The following is a 17,372-nucleotide window of genomic DNA, read 5'->3' as shown; positions in this document are numbered from 1 at the left end:
ATCTCTAGTAACAACAACTTGATTTCTTCTTGTTCTCTCTCATTTTTTGGAAGCTATGGCAGTGGTGACAAAATGGTGGATTTTCTTCTTTTTCCTCCTCGATCGTAATTCCTACACATATTGATCATCAAATCTTGTAAATAGTTCATGATCTCTAATAGCATCAATTCGATTTCTTCTTATTTTCTCTTCTTCTTTGGCAGCCATGGTAATGGTGTCGGGATGGTGGGTTTCCTTCATTTTTGTACCCGATCATAATTTTCACACATATCGATCATCAGATCTGGTAAATAATTTATTATCTCTAACAACACCAACTTCTTTTCTTCTTGTTTTTTCTCTTCCTTTGACAACCATAGCGGTGGTGATGGGACTATGGGTTTCTTTCTATTTTCTTCCTAATCATATAATTCCAACAAATATCGATCATTAATTTAGGTGAATTATTCATTATCTCAAATAACACCATTTGATTTGTTTTCAAAAATCAAATTTGTTTTCCAACATATCTCATGTATGTCGATCTACAAATTTTACTATCGTTCACAAATGAATTTTCTTCCACTAATCCATTAGGTTTTCTAGGTTACAAAATGAATTTAAATGTAGATAATACCTAGTTCATTCAATTGGGAATTTGGTCAGCGTGTAAATAATTTGAGTCATTTGTTCATCATTTGCTACCTTTAAAAGGTTTTAAATAACATAGTTACCGCACATGTCCATCTTCAATTTAGGTAAATGGTTCATTATCTCCGACAACATCAACTCGATTTCTTCTTATTTCTGGCAATCCATTTGATTGTTGGATTGCAAGACAAATTTGATTGCCAGAACTAGAAAGAAAACGAGTTGGGTTTGTCGGAGATAATGAACTATTTACCTAAATCGAAGATGGACATGTGTGGCAACTATGTTATTTAGACGCTTGTAAATGTAACAAATGAGAACAAATGACTCGAATTATTCACACACTCACCAACCGAGTTCTCTTTCTAATTATGAATTAGGTATTTCGTATTTAAATTTATTTCTTAACCCTCAAAAACTTGATGGAACTATGGAATAATAAGATTCATTTGTGAAACATAGTAAAATTGGCGGATCATTTTTGTGAACGTGTCTTGCCACACATTCATCTTTCATATTCTCCGACAAGAGAGAAAGCTTACTCCAAATGGCCAGATATGGCCGCCTTCACCACAGCCCCTTCACAGCCGAAGCAACTCTACTCAATCCCTCTCTGTAAGTTCCTTTCCGCTCTCAATTCTTTCAAATTCCACTCTTCATTTCATCTCCTCACTTTCCCACCATCCGATCGAACAAACGGTCCAGATCCCGACCAAGACGATATAAAAGATATTTAATTTTGGTATATGTTGGCATTACCTACGGCAGCTCCCGACCAAGACGATAGCATGTCAACTACTGTAATGGCAGCTCATCGACACCGCGCCCTTAAACCCGTGCCATTAACCCCAACGACAAGCAATAGGTTCGACAAGGAAAAGGAAAATGTTCACACATATCAAGAATCATTGCCCAATTCAACGCTCCAGATCGATTTCTTCTAAGAAATTCGATGCTACTTAAGGCCAAAGCAACTAAAACAGATTGAAAAAACAAAATTATGCATCGTCTTCTTTCAAGTGACAAGCAGCAGCATGGACGGCAATGGAGTTCCTGGCGACAATCGGGAGACGGAGCCCGCCCCTCCGAAGAGTGTTCAAGAGATGTCCGCAGCCGGAGTTGAACCGCCCAAGGAATACATTTGTAGAGACAACAAGTTTGGCCAATTGGACACTTCCCCGCCTTTGGCCCCAATTCCTGTGATTGATCTCAGTCTCTTCTCATCTGGAGGGGAAGAAGAAGGTGAGTTGGAAAAGCTGAGGTCGGCTCTGAGCTCTTGGGGCTGCTTCCAGGTTCGGATGATTGATTAATTGCTTTCTTCATCTGGTCTTCTGTACTTCTTTTCCTTTTTTTCTCATTAGCTAGGGTTTACAATTGCTTTGAATCACAGGCGGCGGGTCACGGCATGCCTTCACAATTTCTGGACGAGGTGAGGGAAGTCATCCAAGAATTCTTCAAGCTGCCAGGGGAAGAGAAGAGCAAGTACTCTCGGGCCGCCGGCGAGTCTGAAGGCTATGGACAGGACAAAGTCGTCTCGGAGAAGCAGGTTCTCGACTGGTGTGACCGGTTATCCCTCAGGATCTATCCGGAAGATCAGAGGAAACCAAAGCTCTGGCCGGAAAAACCAGAAGATTTTAGGTACTTCTATCTTCAATCGCATTTGATGTCTCTTTCGTGTGAAGGTCAAGATTTTTGACAGCCACATAACAGTCTTAGAAGCGTGGGCCGGTTATACGGAGTAGTGTTAGTTTCTCTTTCGTCTGATGTGTGCGATCCAAGTCCCAGATCAGATGCATGTATAATCAGTCATCTAAAGTAGTGAAGTGATGGATAATTTCAAATTTTTGTGCCTGGAACAGCTGTGTTGTGGGAGTCTTTGTAGTTTCTCCATGAAAGTACAAATTTAGCGGGTTTTACTGTTTTGCAGAGAGAAAATTGTGGAATTCGCAGCAAATATCAAGTCTGTAATGGTTATTATATTCAAAGCCATGGCAAGGTCACTGAAATTGGAGGTGGATAGCTTCTCAAAGCAGTTTGGGGAAAGAGCAATCATGCAAGGAAGGTTTATCCTCTACCCACCATGTCCAACACCGGACCAAGTATTTGGGCTTAAAGCTCATTCGGACAGATCAGGGATGACCATTCTGTTGCAAGACAGGCAAGTTCAAGGCCTGCAAGTTCTGAAAGATGATAAATGGCTCACTGTCCCCATAATTCCTTATGCCCTTTTCGTCAACCTTGGTGATCAAATGCAGGTACTCTCTTGCCCTCTGTTTGGTGAAGATTTTTGTGTTTTCAAGTGCTTCTCTGTTCTGCAGAATTATCAATCAGAATGTGAAATTGTTATGAGCCAATCCCTTGTGGGTAGTCTAGAGGAGAGGTGTTAGTTATATGAATTGATCTATGAACCCCATATAGTTAACTATAGCTTAGTTCTTTTGGGTGAGTATTCATCATGTTATAAGTGGTATTAGAGTTCCCCAGGATTGCTACCAAGTGTGAGCCATGAAATTGTGTTTAACACTGATTTGGGTTGCATTGAGATACAGATTTATAGCCTAACATGGATATTGGTGGAATTAAAATGAAAGAGATTGCTACTACTCAATCCCACATTAGCAATCTATTCTAAAAATCTTAGGACATTATTTTCCATGAATCCATAATTTGCCTTCAACACACACTTAGATATTAAACAAGGTATTATAAGTAATATCAGAGCTAACCTAGTCTACTAAAAGGACACCATGAATTATGAGAAGGGGAGTTTATCATGACCAAATTCTATATGTATAGTCTAGAGGGCATGCCTTGAGTATGTTATTTGATCCTATGAATCTAATAGTTACCAACAATAATATTTTTGGGTAAAAACTATGGTGGTATAATATGCTACTGACAAGAAAGGGGAAATGTATTTCAATAATCCATGTTTAGGGATCATTAAGATCTCTTTCAATTTGAACAAAACAAGATGTTGCATTTGGTGGTTAAGAATGTATTTTTACTATTAAAATTGTTTGTTGAATGTATGCAGATAATGAGTAATGGAATATTCAAGAGCCCAATGCACAGAGTGGTGACAAATCCTGAAAGGGGGAAGATAACAGTTGCTATTTTCAATGAGCCAGAGCCAGAAAATGAGATTGGACCTGTTGAAAGTTTGGTGGATGAGAAAAGACCAAGATTATACAAATCAGTCAAGAATTATGCTAATTTTAATTATGAATGCTTCCAAAAAGGCCTGGTAGCTCTTGATGCGGCCAAAATTTAATCACTGAAATACTGTAAGTTATGGTTACTTGGGTGCATGTCAAAAATAAAAAATGCAATTATACAATGTTATCTATTCTCAACTATAAGAGCTACGCATATATATGTTAAAAAAAAAGATTAGTTGAGTTTTGAATTAGCCAAATAGACTATTGTAGAATGTTACTAATGATCATAAATGAGAGTCTTGTGGTATACAAAGACAGTTATGAAGAGAGGTCAATGGACGTTTTGACAAACTTAAAAATAATTCATTTTTCTGTTATCCTAATTTTCTTGAAGTTGTTCTGATGACTTTGTTGTTGGGTCTTCTATGGCCCGTTAATGCATCTTTTATGCTTACTTAAAGCTACATAAAGAAGTTTTAAGTTGCACACATAGTTTAGATGTATTGAATCAACAAGTTTACTACAAGTTTATTTTTACTAGTTTTAATTTTACTACAAGTTTATTTTTATGAGGTAAAATTAATAAATTTTATTTTTAATTTTGTATATTGTTAATTTTTTTATTATATCAAATTAAATTTTTTATGATAAAATAATTTAACTAATTATAATTTTAATACTAACTATAAGGTTTATATAAATAATTAAGTGATAGTTTCTTAATCTTATTTAATTATAAACTAAAAAAATAATTCTTTAACAAGTTATACTTGTGAACAAGATTTTTAGATAGAAACAATATTATATCAATAATCATAAATTTTAAAATTTAGTAGTCAAAACTCAAAATAAAGAAAATAATGTTCAATGATTTGTTGAATTAAAAGATAAATTTAAGACTTTTTACAAATTTGCTTAACAAGACTGATCAAATATCTATACATATAGGTCTTTCGAATGATCGATCTCTCTCTCTATCTTTATAATTTTTTTTTGGTTTTTCACTGGTAAATATGCTACTACGCATTTTCCAGCAGCCTCGCACGTTCAAACCTACGCAAAAGTAATTTTCAATTTCTCGTCTTCATCTCCTTTATAGAAAGCCTTTGCAGATTCTTCTTATCTTCGTCGTGTTTATCTCTTCTCGGTGTTGGCCTCTCCTTTTCTCAGTATCGTCGATAAGTTTTGTCTTTTCTTATCTTGTCTCCCTAATTTATCTTCTTCTTGATGTATTCAATTGTGCGTTTTTGTGTAGAAGTTGTATTTTTTGATTTGTCTTCTCTCCTCTTCAATTGGGGTTTTTTTTTTGTGAGAATTGTATTTTACTGTTAGATGAATTTTTTATGTACAAAAGTAAAGATCTTAGAGACAAACAATGGAAAGAAAATAAGACCCAATCTAACCTTTTGACTCTAACCTTTAGCAACAAGACGATAAACCCATTTATTTCAAACAAGATTGCATTTAGTAGGCAGAGGGACAAGGGACCATGTTTGATTGATATGCAAGGCATGCTGCCATTCCTCATAAGGACATGCTTGTTGATATGTTGTTGGTTTGGTTTCAAGATAATTAAGAGAACAAGTAGGTAAAGGATATTTTGATGCAGTGTTGATTTCATAGGATGTGTGCGTTGTGAAGAGTTTTTACTATATTTAGGTGGTTGGAAAGTGGTTATATCCACAACTAAATTAAGACTTGGTTGATTAGAGAAAATAGGGATAAATTAAGATGGTTATGATAATTTTACAATTCTTAATTACCTTATGATTAGTGACAAATTCAAGCTGTAAAAATATCTTAAGATGGATTAAAATTTTATATACCTTACCCTTGTGTTGACTTCATCCGATTAGGGCATAACAGTAGTCTTGACCAGAATATAGTATTGGTATTTGAAGTAATTTGAAAGTTGCTCTCAACCAAGGATTATATAATTTTTTTATCAATTTTTATTTTTAACTTTAATATTTTGGTTAATGAAATTGAAGGCTGCACAGGTGGTGCAAAATGAATATCAACCCATCAAGCATTTGATATTCTAATAAAAACTCTAATTACTTCATCATTTTTATCATATTTTCTTCATAATAATTTTGACAAAATAATATTTATTATAAAAAGAAGTATTTTTTTTAAAAGTATGTGTAGATTAAATTCGAATATGAATGGAAATCGAGCAGGACAAGAGCAAGCACTACAAGAACATCTAGGACTTCTTTGATTTTGAAAGCTCCAAATTTGGCTCCAATATTGTTCTTTGTCATCAGCAATCACACTGTATATCCTAAAACGTGTAATAGTATGGCAACAACAAACCAATAGTTCTTCAATTTTGATAATTTTGTTAGGGCCTATTTCATACTAATGCAAAACAACTAAGTGCATTGATAACATTATTATAATAACAAACTACTTAACAAAGAAGTCCAGGAGGATATACATACAACAACAATATTACTTGACCAGGGTGATTATTAGTATCTACGAAGGAAACCAACTTTGATTCTCTACATATGATCCACAACAAAGTAGTAGCTAGAGATGATGAAAACCTCAATAACATGGAACCATGCCCGTCTCCAATGTGGATTTATATACAAAATTACCGCAATAGCTAGTAAAATAGCTATGTAAGACCCTACAAAGCTTGTATAAAAAGTGTTCATATCGATAAAGTTTGATACCACATGACTTGCATTATTATTGGCTGAAGGAACTAATGGAGGTGAATCAATGCAATTATTTGGTAATGGTTCTCCACAAAGAAATGGATTCTCAATATAGCTAGTTGAGTCGAAAGTTCCAAATTGGTTTGTTGCTTGAGGTATCATTCCACTAAAGTTGTTGTACGACACATTGAACGTCACCAGTGAGTATAGATCAGTAAGCTGAAAGGGGATATTCCCATTTAAGTTATTGTGAGAAAGATCCAAACTCTCTATATTCTGTAACTTGGAAAATGTTGTGGGGATTCCTCCAATCAGGTTGTTGTAGGAAAGGTTCAGTGCTTTGATTTTGCCAAGGTTGCCAATTTCAAGTGGTATGTGGCCAACTAATTTGTTGTTGGATAGATCAATTGCTGAAAAAAGTAACAAAGGCTCTCCTGTGAAGAGCAAGGCCATTCCTTTGGTTGTGAACTCCACTTGTAATGAGAAAAATGTTTGATTTGCGGGAAAGATGTCGTCTGTGATACCAAGCATTGAGTAGCCACGATGACTATAAATCTTTAGGTTAGACTTCAAGGGTGCTTCCACAATTAGAATAATTGAAGGAGTCAACACTTCTAATTCATTTTCTGTATCAAATGGGATATTATTGAAGCAACTAGGAATGTTGCCCGAAAACTTATTGGAAGAAAGATCAATCAAGGTTAATCTAGACAAGTGACAAATTTGATATGGGATATTATTTTCAAAGTGGTTATTTTTCAAGATAAGAATTCTTAACCATGAAAGACTGTTGATCCAATTTGGAATGCTGCCATTAAAATGGTTATTTGAAAGTTCTATTATTTTTAAGTTGTTTATTAATCGATGAAACACCTCAGGAAATGGTCCATTTAGCATATTATTGGATAGATGAATTTGCTCTAGGTTTTCCACATTGAAGCAAGATGGTATTGTCCCAGTGAAATTGTTGTCAGAAAGATCCAATAGTTGTAGTCCATCAAATTGACAAAACTCAACAGGAAACATACCTCCAAGATGATTATGGCTAAGATTCAACATTTGCAAGCCACTACTGTTGGATAAGTAGTGTGGGATTTCTGTGAACTTATTATCATCCAAAAGTAACAACCATAAGTTTGGCAAGTTATTTTGAGGGGGTAGTATAGGGCCTGTCAAGTTGTTGCTTGATAGTTTTAGCACTTCCAAAAAGCTACAACCCATTACCAAATGTACAGGAATTTTACTGAATAATTGATTATTTGACAAGTCTAGAATAGATAGAGAGGTTATGTCACCTAATGAAGATGGAATCATGCCTTCAAAGTTATTTCTAGACATGTTTAGCAATTTTAACTTGGGGAAAGAACTACCAATCTTGTATGGGATGGCACCACAAAAATTATTGTTGGAGATATCTAATGTTACAAGTTCTGTCATTGGAGATGAGGGCAATTGGAAAGGTTTAGAAATTAAATTCTTTGTTAGGGTAAGTGTTAGTAGTCTAGTATTATTCTCCAACAACCACCTTGGGAATGTTCCTCCAAAATCAAATCCAGAGAGCTTAACCATTTTGAGTTGATTTTGATAGTAGAAAAATTTGGGCAGAGACATCAAAGTGTTTCTCCCATGTTGAGAACTAGAAAGATGGATTCGAACCAATTGGAAACTTGGGGCTGAGCCAAGAATGTCCTCTTCTTTCAAAAGAATGTTGTTGACACTTTCCAGGACCATAAGTTTGGAGAGGTTGTAATATGACTTGAATGAGATTGGGACTAGAAATTTGTTATTTGAAAGTATAAGATATTCTAAGGATATGATACTGGTAAGAGGAGACATCGTAATGTTCCCAATAAACTGGTTGTTAGAGATATCCAGAAATCTAAGAGATGTCAAGTTTCTCAAGCACGAAGGCAATTGACCCACTAGTCCATTAGAGCTCAAGTCAATCTCTTGAAGAGTCTTCAATTCACACAAACCTTGAGAAAAAGAAAAGTGAGTTAGACACTTATCAAGAACAACATGTAAACATCTCTCAATTTATGTCAGATTACTAATTTGTTAAATAAAAAAAAAATTATCTTTTGTTTTCTTTACCTTGATGAGAGGGCAGGGTCCCAATAAGTCCTGACCAAGTCAATGACAAAACTTGAAGTGATGTCAGGGCACCAATATTTGAAAGAAAATCATTAGGTAGGGTAGCACCCTCCAAGTATAATTCTTCCAAGTGGCTCACGTTTGCTAAGTCTATATAATGAGAAAAACATTGAACAAATGCGCGATAAGAAAGATTTATGTTTAAGCTAAAGATCTAAAACATGAGGAAAACACTATTCAAAATTTCTAGTAATTAAAATTTTTGATTATTTTTATTAATATATCAAATGCATGCTCATTTGTATTGATCCATGTAATTGTGCCAGGCAATTGTTAAAGGATAGTTTAACTCAAGATATGAGTTGGAAAATATTTTTATTACAAGCTCATTAAGTAATGAAATTGGGAATAATATACATTAGGTTTGGAACATAGCACATTGGAGAATGTAATTGCATTTTTATTATTTTAGCCACATGATATACAATGATAATAATTTTATTGCTAAATTTTAATAGAAAGTGTTACATACCTTGAGTAGAAATACTTTCATTCATGTAGTTCCAAGACAAATCCAATACTTTCAATGAAGAAAATCCTTTTAAAGAAGACCATATAATGTTGGTTATGAAATTATGAGATAAATCAAGAACTTCTAGATTCGTCAATTTTGATTCCTGGTTCCAACCTGTTCAATTAATGATCAAATTTGAAGTTAAAGTATCAAAATAACCTTGAAATCTTCAATTAATAGGAAAGATGAAAATATAGCTTTTAACAATATTAATTTCAAATAAATATATATATGTTCCTAGGTGCACGTGCGCACATGGATTCTTTTATATTTTTGAATGATGGCATTAAAAGTGGTAGATTCAGAAATTTTGTACAGTGGAGGCATAATTTATAAATTTAAAATTATTATGCACCAAAATTATAATTTGCAAAGCCTCATTTCACAAAAATATATATATATATTTTCATGATATAATAATTAAATACAACAAAATATCTCTCTTTGTACAGTACACACATATGCACAGTGATACCTTAAAGAAAGGTCTATATGCCCAGGAGAGGTTATATAGTGAAAAAATAGTTGTTATATATACATTTTACTCAATATTTTATATTTATAACTCACAATATTTATCCTACTATATATGTATTACAAACATTTACATTTATTTTAAAATTAAATTATATTTTATCTCAAAACTCAATGCTATGGATGAAACTTCAAAATCTTAATAATTAAGCATTAAAGAAAAATAATAAACATATTAATCATGAAACTTTTATTCTTAACTCAACCCACTTGTGAGTTATAATTAATGTCGAAAAGTCTCGTTCAAGAGAAAAAACAAAGAAACATTAAAATACAAATATACAAAGAAGCATTAGAACAAAAGAAACATTAGAGCTCATAGCTCTCTTTTTCATTGAAAAAATATTTAATATTACAAAAAATTACTTTAACTTACTTGTCAAATCAACTGAGCTTCCCAAGCTATTACCTCTAAGATTTAGAGACTTTAAAGATGAAATTCCATTAATAAATTCTAGAATCTTAGAGTTATTGATGTTGTTGGAACCTAAATCAAGAACTTCAAGATTGGTCAACGTAGAAAATTTTTTGAAACCTGTAAAAGAGATAGAATTAGTAAATAATTTTGTCTAAACTCCAAGAGTAAGAAATGAAAACAAATAATGAAAAATACAAAAGATTATTGAATAAAAATATTAACTACAACTCTCCTCAAAAAAGCAAAAGAGTATCGAAGTTATTAATTGAAAAGTATTTTTTTTACATGCTCATTAATAATGAAATTGGGAATAGTATACATTAGGTCCGGAGCATAACACATTGGAGAATGTAATTGCATTATCATTATTTTTGCCACATGATATATAATGATAACAATTTTATTGTTAAATTCTAATAGAAAGTATTACATACCTTGAGTAAAAATACTTTCACTCTTGTAGTTTTAAGACAAATCCAATATTTTTAACGAATAAAATCTTTTTAAAAAAGACCATGTGATGTTGGTTATCATATTATGAGATAAATCAACAACTTATAGGTTCATTAATTTTGATTACTGGTTCAAACTTATTCAGTTAATTATTAATTTTAAAATTAAAGTATAAAAAATAATTAACCTTTAAATCTTCACCTAAGAGGAAAGATGAAAATATAGTTTTGACCGATGCCAATTTCAAATAAACATATATATCTTCCCTAAGTGCACATACGTGCATGGATTCTTTTATATTTTTGAATGATAGCATTGAAAGCGATGGATTCAGAAATTTTGTATTTGCACAATTTATAAATTTAAAATTATTATGCACAAAAATTATAATTTGTAAAGTCTCATCTCACCAATATATATATATATATATATTCATGATATATTAATTAAATACAACAAAATATCTCTCTTGGCACAGTACACACACATATACACACAACAATACCTAGAAAAAGGTATATATGCCCAACAGAATGGTTATACAGTAAAAAAATAGCTATGTTATATACATTTTACTCATCATTTTATATTTATAACTCAAAATATTTATCCCATTATATATATATATTACAAAAGATTTATATTTATTTCAAAAACTAAATTATATTTTATCTCAAAACTCAATGCTACGGATGAATGTATCTTCTCTATACTCTTGTATATTTTTGCACAAGATGAACTTTTCAAAAACACTAGAAAAAGACAAAAAAATGTATAGGAATTGTTTGGTTATAATTTAAAAAAAATTGGCCGTGCATGCTAAGTGAATTTACTAGTCCCGTCAAAGTATCCTTGTATGTCATTTTCTTGAAGGCATAGAATTTTCAAAGATGAAATTCTAGTTGATGATATTGTAACTCAAATCAAGAACTTTAAGATATATTAGTTGGATTATCTTTTCCTAATTTATAGTTGTCAGGCCCACCATTTGGCAATGGAGTCCAACTCGTAGTTGTCTCCAATTAATGTACTTGTTTAAGAACAATTCAACAACCAAAATAATTTGTGGAAGGGTATATATGACTAGGATATTAAAATATTAGGATGGTGATTATTGAATTGTTTGTCTTATAAATTTCAAGATATTAACATATAATAACTTGTAGTTTTCCACAACAAAATCTTTATATTATTTATTTTTTAATTTTTTATTAGTCTGATTTTTGTTTACTTTTGTTTGTATTGTAGGGATTTAAAATTTTTCCTAACAGTCAATAGGCCAAGAATTGTAGTATAATATTAGTAGGAGGACAGTGGAGTGCTTATAAAGAGTAATGGCATGTTTAATATTTTTAGTAAAAATGATGTTTTTATGTTATTATTAAAGTTAATGGACTCCCTAAATTCTATCATTGCAATTAGTTTTTGGTCAATTTAATAATTAAATCAGAGCTCACAACTCTCTTTCTCGTTGAAGGGATATCTAATATTGCAAAAAATTGTTTTAATTAGGATGTGATCATAAAAGGAAACTTACTTGTGAAATTAACCGAGCTTAAGCAACCTCCAAGATTTAGAGACTTTAAAGAGGAAATTCCACTAATAAATTCTAAAATTTCGGAATTATCAATCAAATTGAAACTCAAATCGAGAACTTCAAGATTGGTCAATGTAGAAAATTTTTTGAAACCTGTAAAAGAGATAGAATTAGTAAATAATCTTGTCCAGACATCAAAGAATAAGAAATAAAAATAATAATAAAAAATATAAAAGATAATTAAATACAAATGTCAATTACAACTGCCCTCAAGAGAGCAAAAGAGTAGGGTAGTTATTAGTTTTCAGTAACAACAACCTCATACAAGTAGAAAATCAAAAACAAAATATATACACACCATCGAAAGCACTCAGCTAAACAAATTAAAGCAATTACATCAAAGAAGTTGCTGCCTTGCTTTACACAATTTTAAATTTTCAATATCCTATTTTATGTAAACTCTCTTGAGCAGTGCTTGTGTGTACAGTAGCGTGCATCACCAGCTTATTTTTTTGTTAATTCAATCCGTTATAAGCTAATTTGTCAACTTAATGGATTGAATCAAAGCTATAAAACATCCATTTAATAATCCACTTCAGTTTTCTATTAAAAAATACCAATATAATCAAATTTGTTTATTTCTCATATTATTTATTTTTTACAGCATATGGGTAAAAGGAGTTAACAAGGGGACTTTTGATTCCATCAGTCTAAACTTTAAGTAGAGTCTATATAAAATTTTTAGTTCACTTAAGAAGTATTAATATTCAACAACTTATGAAGAAAGGCTTAAAAAATGTGACTTTTGATCATTCAACTAAAATTTTGACATATTTTCTCCCTCAATCATTTTTTTTTTTTTTTTGTTACCTTAAGTTCTTGGCATTAGTTTCCATTAAAGCGTGAATTTCACGCTTGTTACAAAGCATGTGATGGGGAAGGAGAATAGATAGAGAAGCCAATTTTAGGGGCTTAATATATAAGGAGGTTTTTGGATTATTAACATATATGGTCTTTAATCCCTCACCTAAAATTTTAACATATATATATTAGCTCATTCATTTATTTATTTTTTTGTCACCTTAAGTCGTTAACTGAAAATTAATGATTCAATTAATGGTAACAAGTAAAACTAAACCTATCTAATAAGGTTAATAAATTTCTTCATTTATTATTTCTAAATTTTTTGCTTTCATATTTTTGTTATTTTATTATTTACAATTTTAGACTAATTAACAGAAAATAGAAGTTCCTTCAATTCATATCAATATATCCAATAAGTTTGGCATGTGATTGTGAAGTGAGCTTACCATTGAAATCAGCTATCCAACACAAGTCGTTGGACCCAAGATTTAGAGTGGAATTTTAATTATGAAAACGGATATATGAAGGGAACATTTCACGTGATTTTGGCAGCAATTCTTTTCAAAAAGTGTTCATAAATTTGAGTACAATATGAGAGAAAGCTAGCCAAGCAATGGGCGAACTTGAATCATTATATATGGCTCTATCGGCCTTTTCTAAAGTTTTTGTATTTTTGTCTCGCTCTTTTGAACATATAGGCCTATAATGGATGATTAGTAGTACTCTTCTAGAAAAAATTATAACTTTTTTTTTGTTGTTTAACTAAGGTGCACCTAGAACAAAGAAGCATTAAAATACCAATATACAAAAAAACATTAGAACAAATAAGCATTAGAGCTCATAACTCTCTTTCTCATTGAAGCAATATTTAATATTGCCAAAAAATTACTTTAATTAAGATATGATTATATAATTTAACTTACTTGTCAAATCAACCGAGCTTCCCAATCTATTTCCTCCAAGATTTAGAAACTTTAAAAATGGAATTCCACTAATAAATTCTAGAATTTTGGAGTTATTGATCCAATTATAACTCAAATCAAGAATTTCAAGATTGGTCAATATAGAAAGTTTTTCGAAACCTGTAAAAAAAGATAGAATTAGCAAATAGTCTTGTGTAAACTTCAAAAAATAAGAACTGAAAAAACATGAAAAATAAAAGATATTATTGAATACAAATGTTAATTATAACTCCTCTCAAAAAAGAAAAAGAGTACCGAAGTTATTAGTTTTCAACAACAACAACCTCATACAAGTAAAACTAAACTTGTCTAATAAAGTTAATAAATTTCTTCATTTATTATTTCTAAATTTTTTGCTTTCATAGTTTTATTATTTACAATTTTAGACTAATTAACAGAAAATAGAAGTTCCTTTAATTTATATCAATATATCCAATAGGCTTGGCATGTGATTGTGAAGTGAGCTTACTATTGAAATCAGCCATCCAACCCAAGTTGTTGGACCCAAGATTTATAGATGAATTTTAATTATTAGAACGGATATGTGAAGGAACATTTCACGTAATTTTTGCAGCAATTCTTTTCAAACAGTATTCATAAATTTGAGTACAATATGAGAGAAAGGTAGCTAAGCAATGGGCGAACTTGAATCATTATATAGAGGACTCTATCAGCCTTTTCTAAAGTTTGCGCATTTTCATCTCGCTCTTTCGAACATACAGGCCCATAATGGATGACTAGTAGTACTCTTTTAGAAAAAATGATAACTTTTTTTTGTTGTTTAACTAACATGCACCTAGAGCAAAGAAGCATTAAAATATCAATTTACAAAGAAGCATTAGAGTTCATAACTCTCTTTTTCATTGAAGGAATATTTAATATTGTAAAAAAATTACTTTAACTAGGATATGCTCATATAATTTAACTTACTTGTCAAGTCAACCGAGCTTCCCAAGCTATTATCTCCAAGATTTAGAGACTTTAAAGATGAAATTTCACCAATAAATTCTAGAATTTTGGAATTATTGATCCAGTTGAAACTTAAATCAAGAACTTCAAGATTCGTCAACGTAGAAAGTTTCTCAAAACCTGTAAAAAAGATGGAATTAGCAAATAGTCTTGTGTAAACTTCAAAAAATAAGAATTGAAAAAAGATGAAAAATAAAAAAGATTATTGAATACAAATGTTGATTATAACTCCTCTCAAGAAAGTAAAAGAATGCCAAAATTATTAGTTTTTAACAAGAGCAATCTCATACAAACAGAAAATCAAAGACAAAATATAAGCACTCAGCTGAACAAATTCAAGCAACATCAAAGAAGTTGCTGCTTTGCGTTACACAATTTGAATTTTCGATATCTTATTTTATGTAGATCCTCTTGGCAGTGCTTGCATGTACAGTAAGCATGCATCACCAGCTCCCCTTTTTAGTTAATTCAATTCTTTATAAACTAATTTGTCAACTTAATCACATTTATACCTAATAAGATTGGATTCAACCAAAGTTCTATATAAAACATCCATTTAATAATCCACCTCAACATTTTTGACATCATAAAGTTCTTCGGTTAACTGAAAGTTAATGGCTTAATTAATGGTGGCAAGTAAAACTAAACTTTTCTAATACTTCAGATCAATTTATACATATCAAATTAGACCTTTACACACCATCTCTTATAACAACCATACAAATAAAAATAAAAAACCACAAATATTCTCAAATCCCTAACAAATTATAGAATAATAGTATTATTGGAATTGCTCGAACTCAAATCAAGAACTTCAAGATTTATCAATTCAAAAAGTCTTTCAAAACCTATAAAAGAAGTAAAATTAATAAATGCTTTCTTCTAAAATTCAAGATAGAGAAATTAAAAAGAAAAAATCATAAGATACGTTTATGAGAGATTGCATGTGAATCCACAAACCTTCATTCTCAGCCCAATTGACTAATGCATTTCTACTTAATTCAAGAGTCTTGATCTCTTTAAAGGGAAGAAACAGAGAAGCATTGAAATACCAATCTTTTCTAGATTCCCAATCTCTTGTTCGATTAAGAGAGAGTTGAATGACTCGACTTGAAGTGTTGCTGCATTCAACTCTTTCCCATTGACAACAATTGGATGATTTATTATCCACCCAAGAAGGCAAAGAGTTGCCATTGGGGTAGTTGATGGAAGCTTTGAGATGCAGCAAAGCTATCCTCTCTTGCTCCCAACACCCACGACAACACATTTCATTCATCAACACTGACATTACCACCGTCATCATCCACACCCAAATAGAATGAGGTGTAGTACTTATCATATTTTTCACCAAAATATATATCTCTTTGCTTGCTTTTGTTCTTTTTTTTTTTCCTTGTTTTAAGAATCATGCTACCTCTATTTATATATCTCTACTCTGAAGCATTATGAAGTGGTCTTTTCCCTTGATCTAATTATAAAGAGACAAGTGGAGACAAATTGACTTTGACTTGTAAGAGTAGACTATGAAATGGTGGTGAAGACTTGGAAATATAACAGTCTTTACAACTTAATTCATACGTTGGAGTACATGCAAGTAGATAAACTCATCATGGATCCTAATATAAACTAGACAAGTGGAGACAAATTGACTTGGTCTTGTAGGAAAAGACTTGGAAATGGTGGTGAAGACTTGGAAACACTAGAAGACTTGGAAATATAGAAATCTTTACAGCTTAATTCATACGTTAGAGTACATGGAAGCAGATAAACTCATCATGGGTCCTAATACAAACTAATTTAGTTATTGATTAATATGTAATAGCTAATCCAGTAATGTCTAGTAGACTTATGATAGTAATCTATCATTTGGGAGAGATAAGATACAAATCAAAGTATGAGTATCCATATTCATTGGTCCAAAATAACACCATCCATTTATCAAAACTAACACGGAATATTATAGTATTCTTCATTGTTGTGACCAAATGACTGATATTGCTATTCACATACAATTTTACACCTGTTTAATTTGGACCAAATTAAAGACGTGCATTTAAGTGGGTGTTTGTGTTCGAATTAATCATTTGATTATACCTAAATACTAGTCATTATACCTAAATTTCTTTTCTCTTTTTCCTCTCTTAATTTGATGTTATTCATGGACCATCTTGTCAATTAAGAAATGGGGCTTTGAATTAAATGTCCGAGAAGATGCATCAAGAAAAGAAGAATGAAGTAGGATGGAGAAGGGGCCACTCTTGTTGGGAGTGGAGATATTTCCTTTGAGTTGATATAAAGAAAAATTTGCATCATATATACGAATAAGATACGTAAAATCTTTGACACATAAAATGGATGGATGGATGGAATTAAATGCAACTGAGAAACTCTTATTAAGTTTTAACATTCTGACAATATAAAAAATCTTTATCTCCACATAATTTTAACTTAGGATGGGCCAATTTCTCACTTGTGCTCAAAATAAAAGTCCTTAGATCAATTTT

General features: G+C 31.4%; 3 protein-coding genes across 7 annotated transcripts in view; 1 reads left to right on the top strand and 2 right to left on the bottom strand.

The window, feature by feature from the left end:
• Nucleotides 1–1,129: 1,129 nt before the first annotated feature.
• LOC127805906 (protein SRG1-like) overlaps nucleotides 1,130–17,372 on the top strand; it is a 104,813-nt gene continuing 88,570 nt past the window's right edge. Inside the window, exons 1-4 of one of the 3 annotated variants that reach the window (XM_052342750.1) lie at nucleotides 1,156–1,922; nucleotides 2,021–2,268; nucleotides 2,558–2,885; nucleotides 3,668–4,151. In XM_052342750.1, coding sequence (XP_052198710.1) covers nucleotides 1,665–1,922; nucleotides 2,021–2,268; nucleotides 2,558–2,885; nucleotides 3,668–3,904 — 1,071 coding nt within the window. In that variant the 5' untranslated portion in view covers nucleotides 1,156–1,664 and the 3' untranslated portion in view covers nucleotides 3,905–4,151. Of the gene's footprint in view, nucleotides 1,923–2,020; nucleotides 2,269–2,557; nucleotides 2,886–3,667; nucleotides 4,152–17,372 lie in introns of those variants that run through there. The other 2 variants (XM_052342752.1, XM_052342751.1) reach the window with 2 other exon arrangements.
• The window catches only part of LOC127805901 (receptor-like protein 56), an 81,978-nt gene continuing 70,813 nt past the window's right edge, over nucleotides 6,208–17,372 (bottom strand). Inside the window, exons 1-3 of one of the 3 annotated variants that reach the window (XM_052342743.1) lie at nucleotides 9,090–9,224; nucleotides 8,558–8,707; nucleotides 6,208–8,439 (exon numbers count right to left, since the gene is read on the bottom strand). In XM_052342743.1, the coding sequence (XP_052198703.1) occupies nucleotides 6,302–8,439; nucleotides 8,558–8,707; nucleotides 9,090–9,114 (2,313 nt within the window). In that variant the 5' untranslated portion in view covers nucleotides 9,115–9,224 and the 3' untranslated portion in view covers nucleotides 6,208–6,301. Of the gene's footprint in view, nucleotides 8,440–8,557; nucleotides 8,708–9,089; nucleotides 9,225–17,372 lie in introns of those variants that run through there. The other 2 variants (XM_052342744.1, XM_052342745.1) reach the window with 2 other exon arrangements.
• On the bottom strand, nucleotides 9,995–16,236 carry LOC127805910 (putative receptor-like protein 8). Its single transcript, XM_052342754.1, has 5 exons — nucleotides 15,829–16,236; nucleotides 14,830–14,988; nucleotides 13,861–14,019; nucleotides 12,074–12,226; nucleotides 9,995–10,200 (listed from the first exon to the last, which is right to left on the bottom strand). Exons 1-5 carry the CDS (start codon nucleotides 16,205–16,207, stop codon nucleotides 10,028–10,030), a joined length of 1,023 nt encoding a protein of 340 aa, XP_052198714.1. The 5' UTR covers nucleotides 16,208–16,236; the 3' UTR covers nucleotides 9,995–10,027.

Source organism: Diospyros lotus, chromosome 7 (assembly GCF_014633365.1).
Source record: "Diospyros lotus cultivar Yz01 chromosome 7, ASM1463336v1, whole genome shotgun sequence".
Taxonomy (NCBI): domain Eukaryota; kingdom Viridiplantae; phylum Streptophyta; class Magnoliopsida; order Ericales; family Ebenaceae; genus Diospyros; species Diospyros lotus.
The sequence above is the reverse complement of the archived record's forward strand: the minus strand, read 5'-3'. Positions and strand labels throughout refer to the sequence as shown.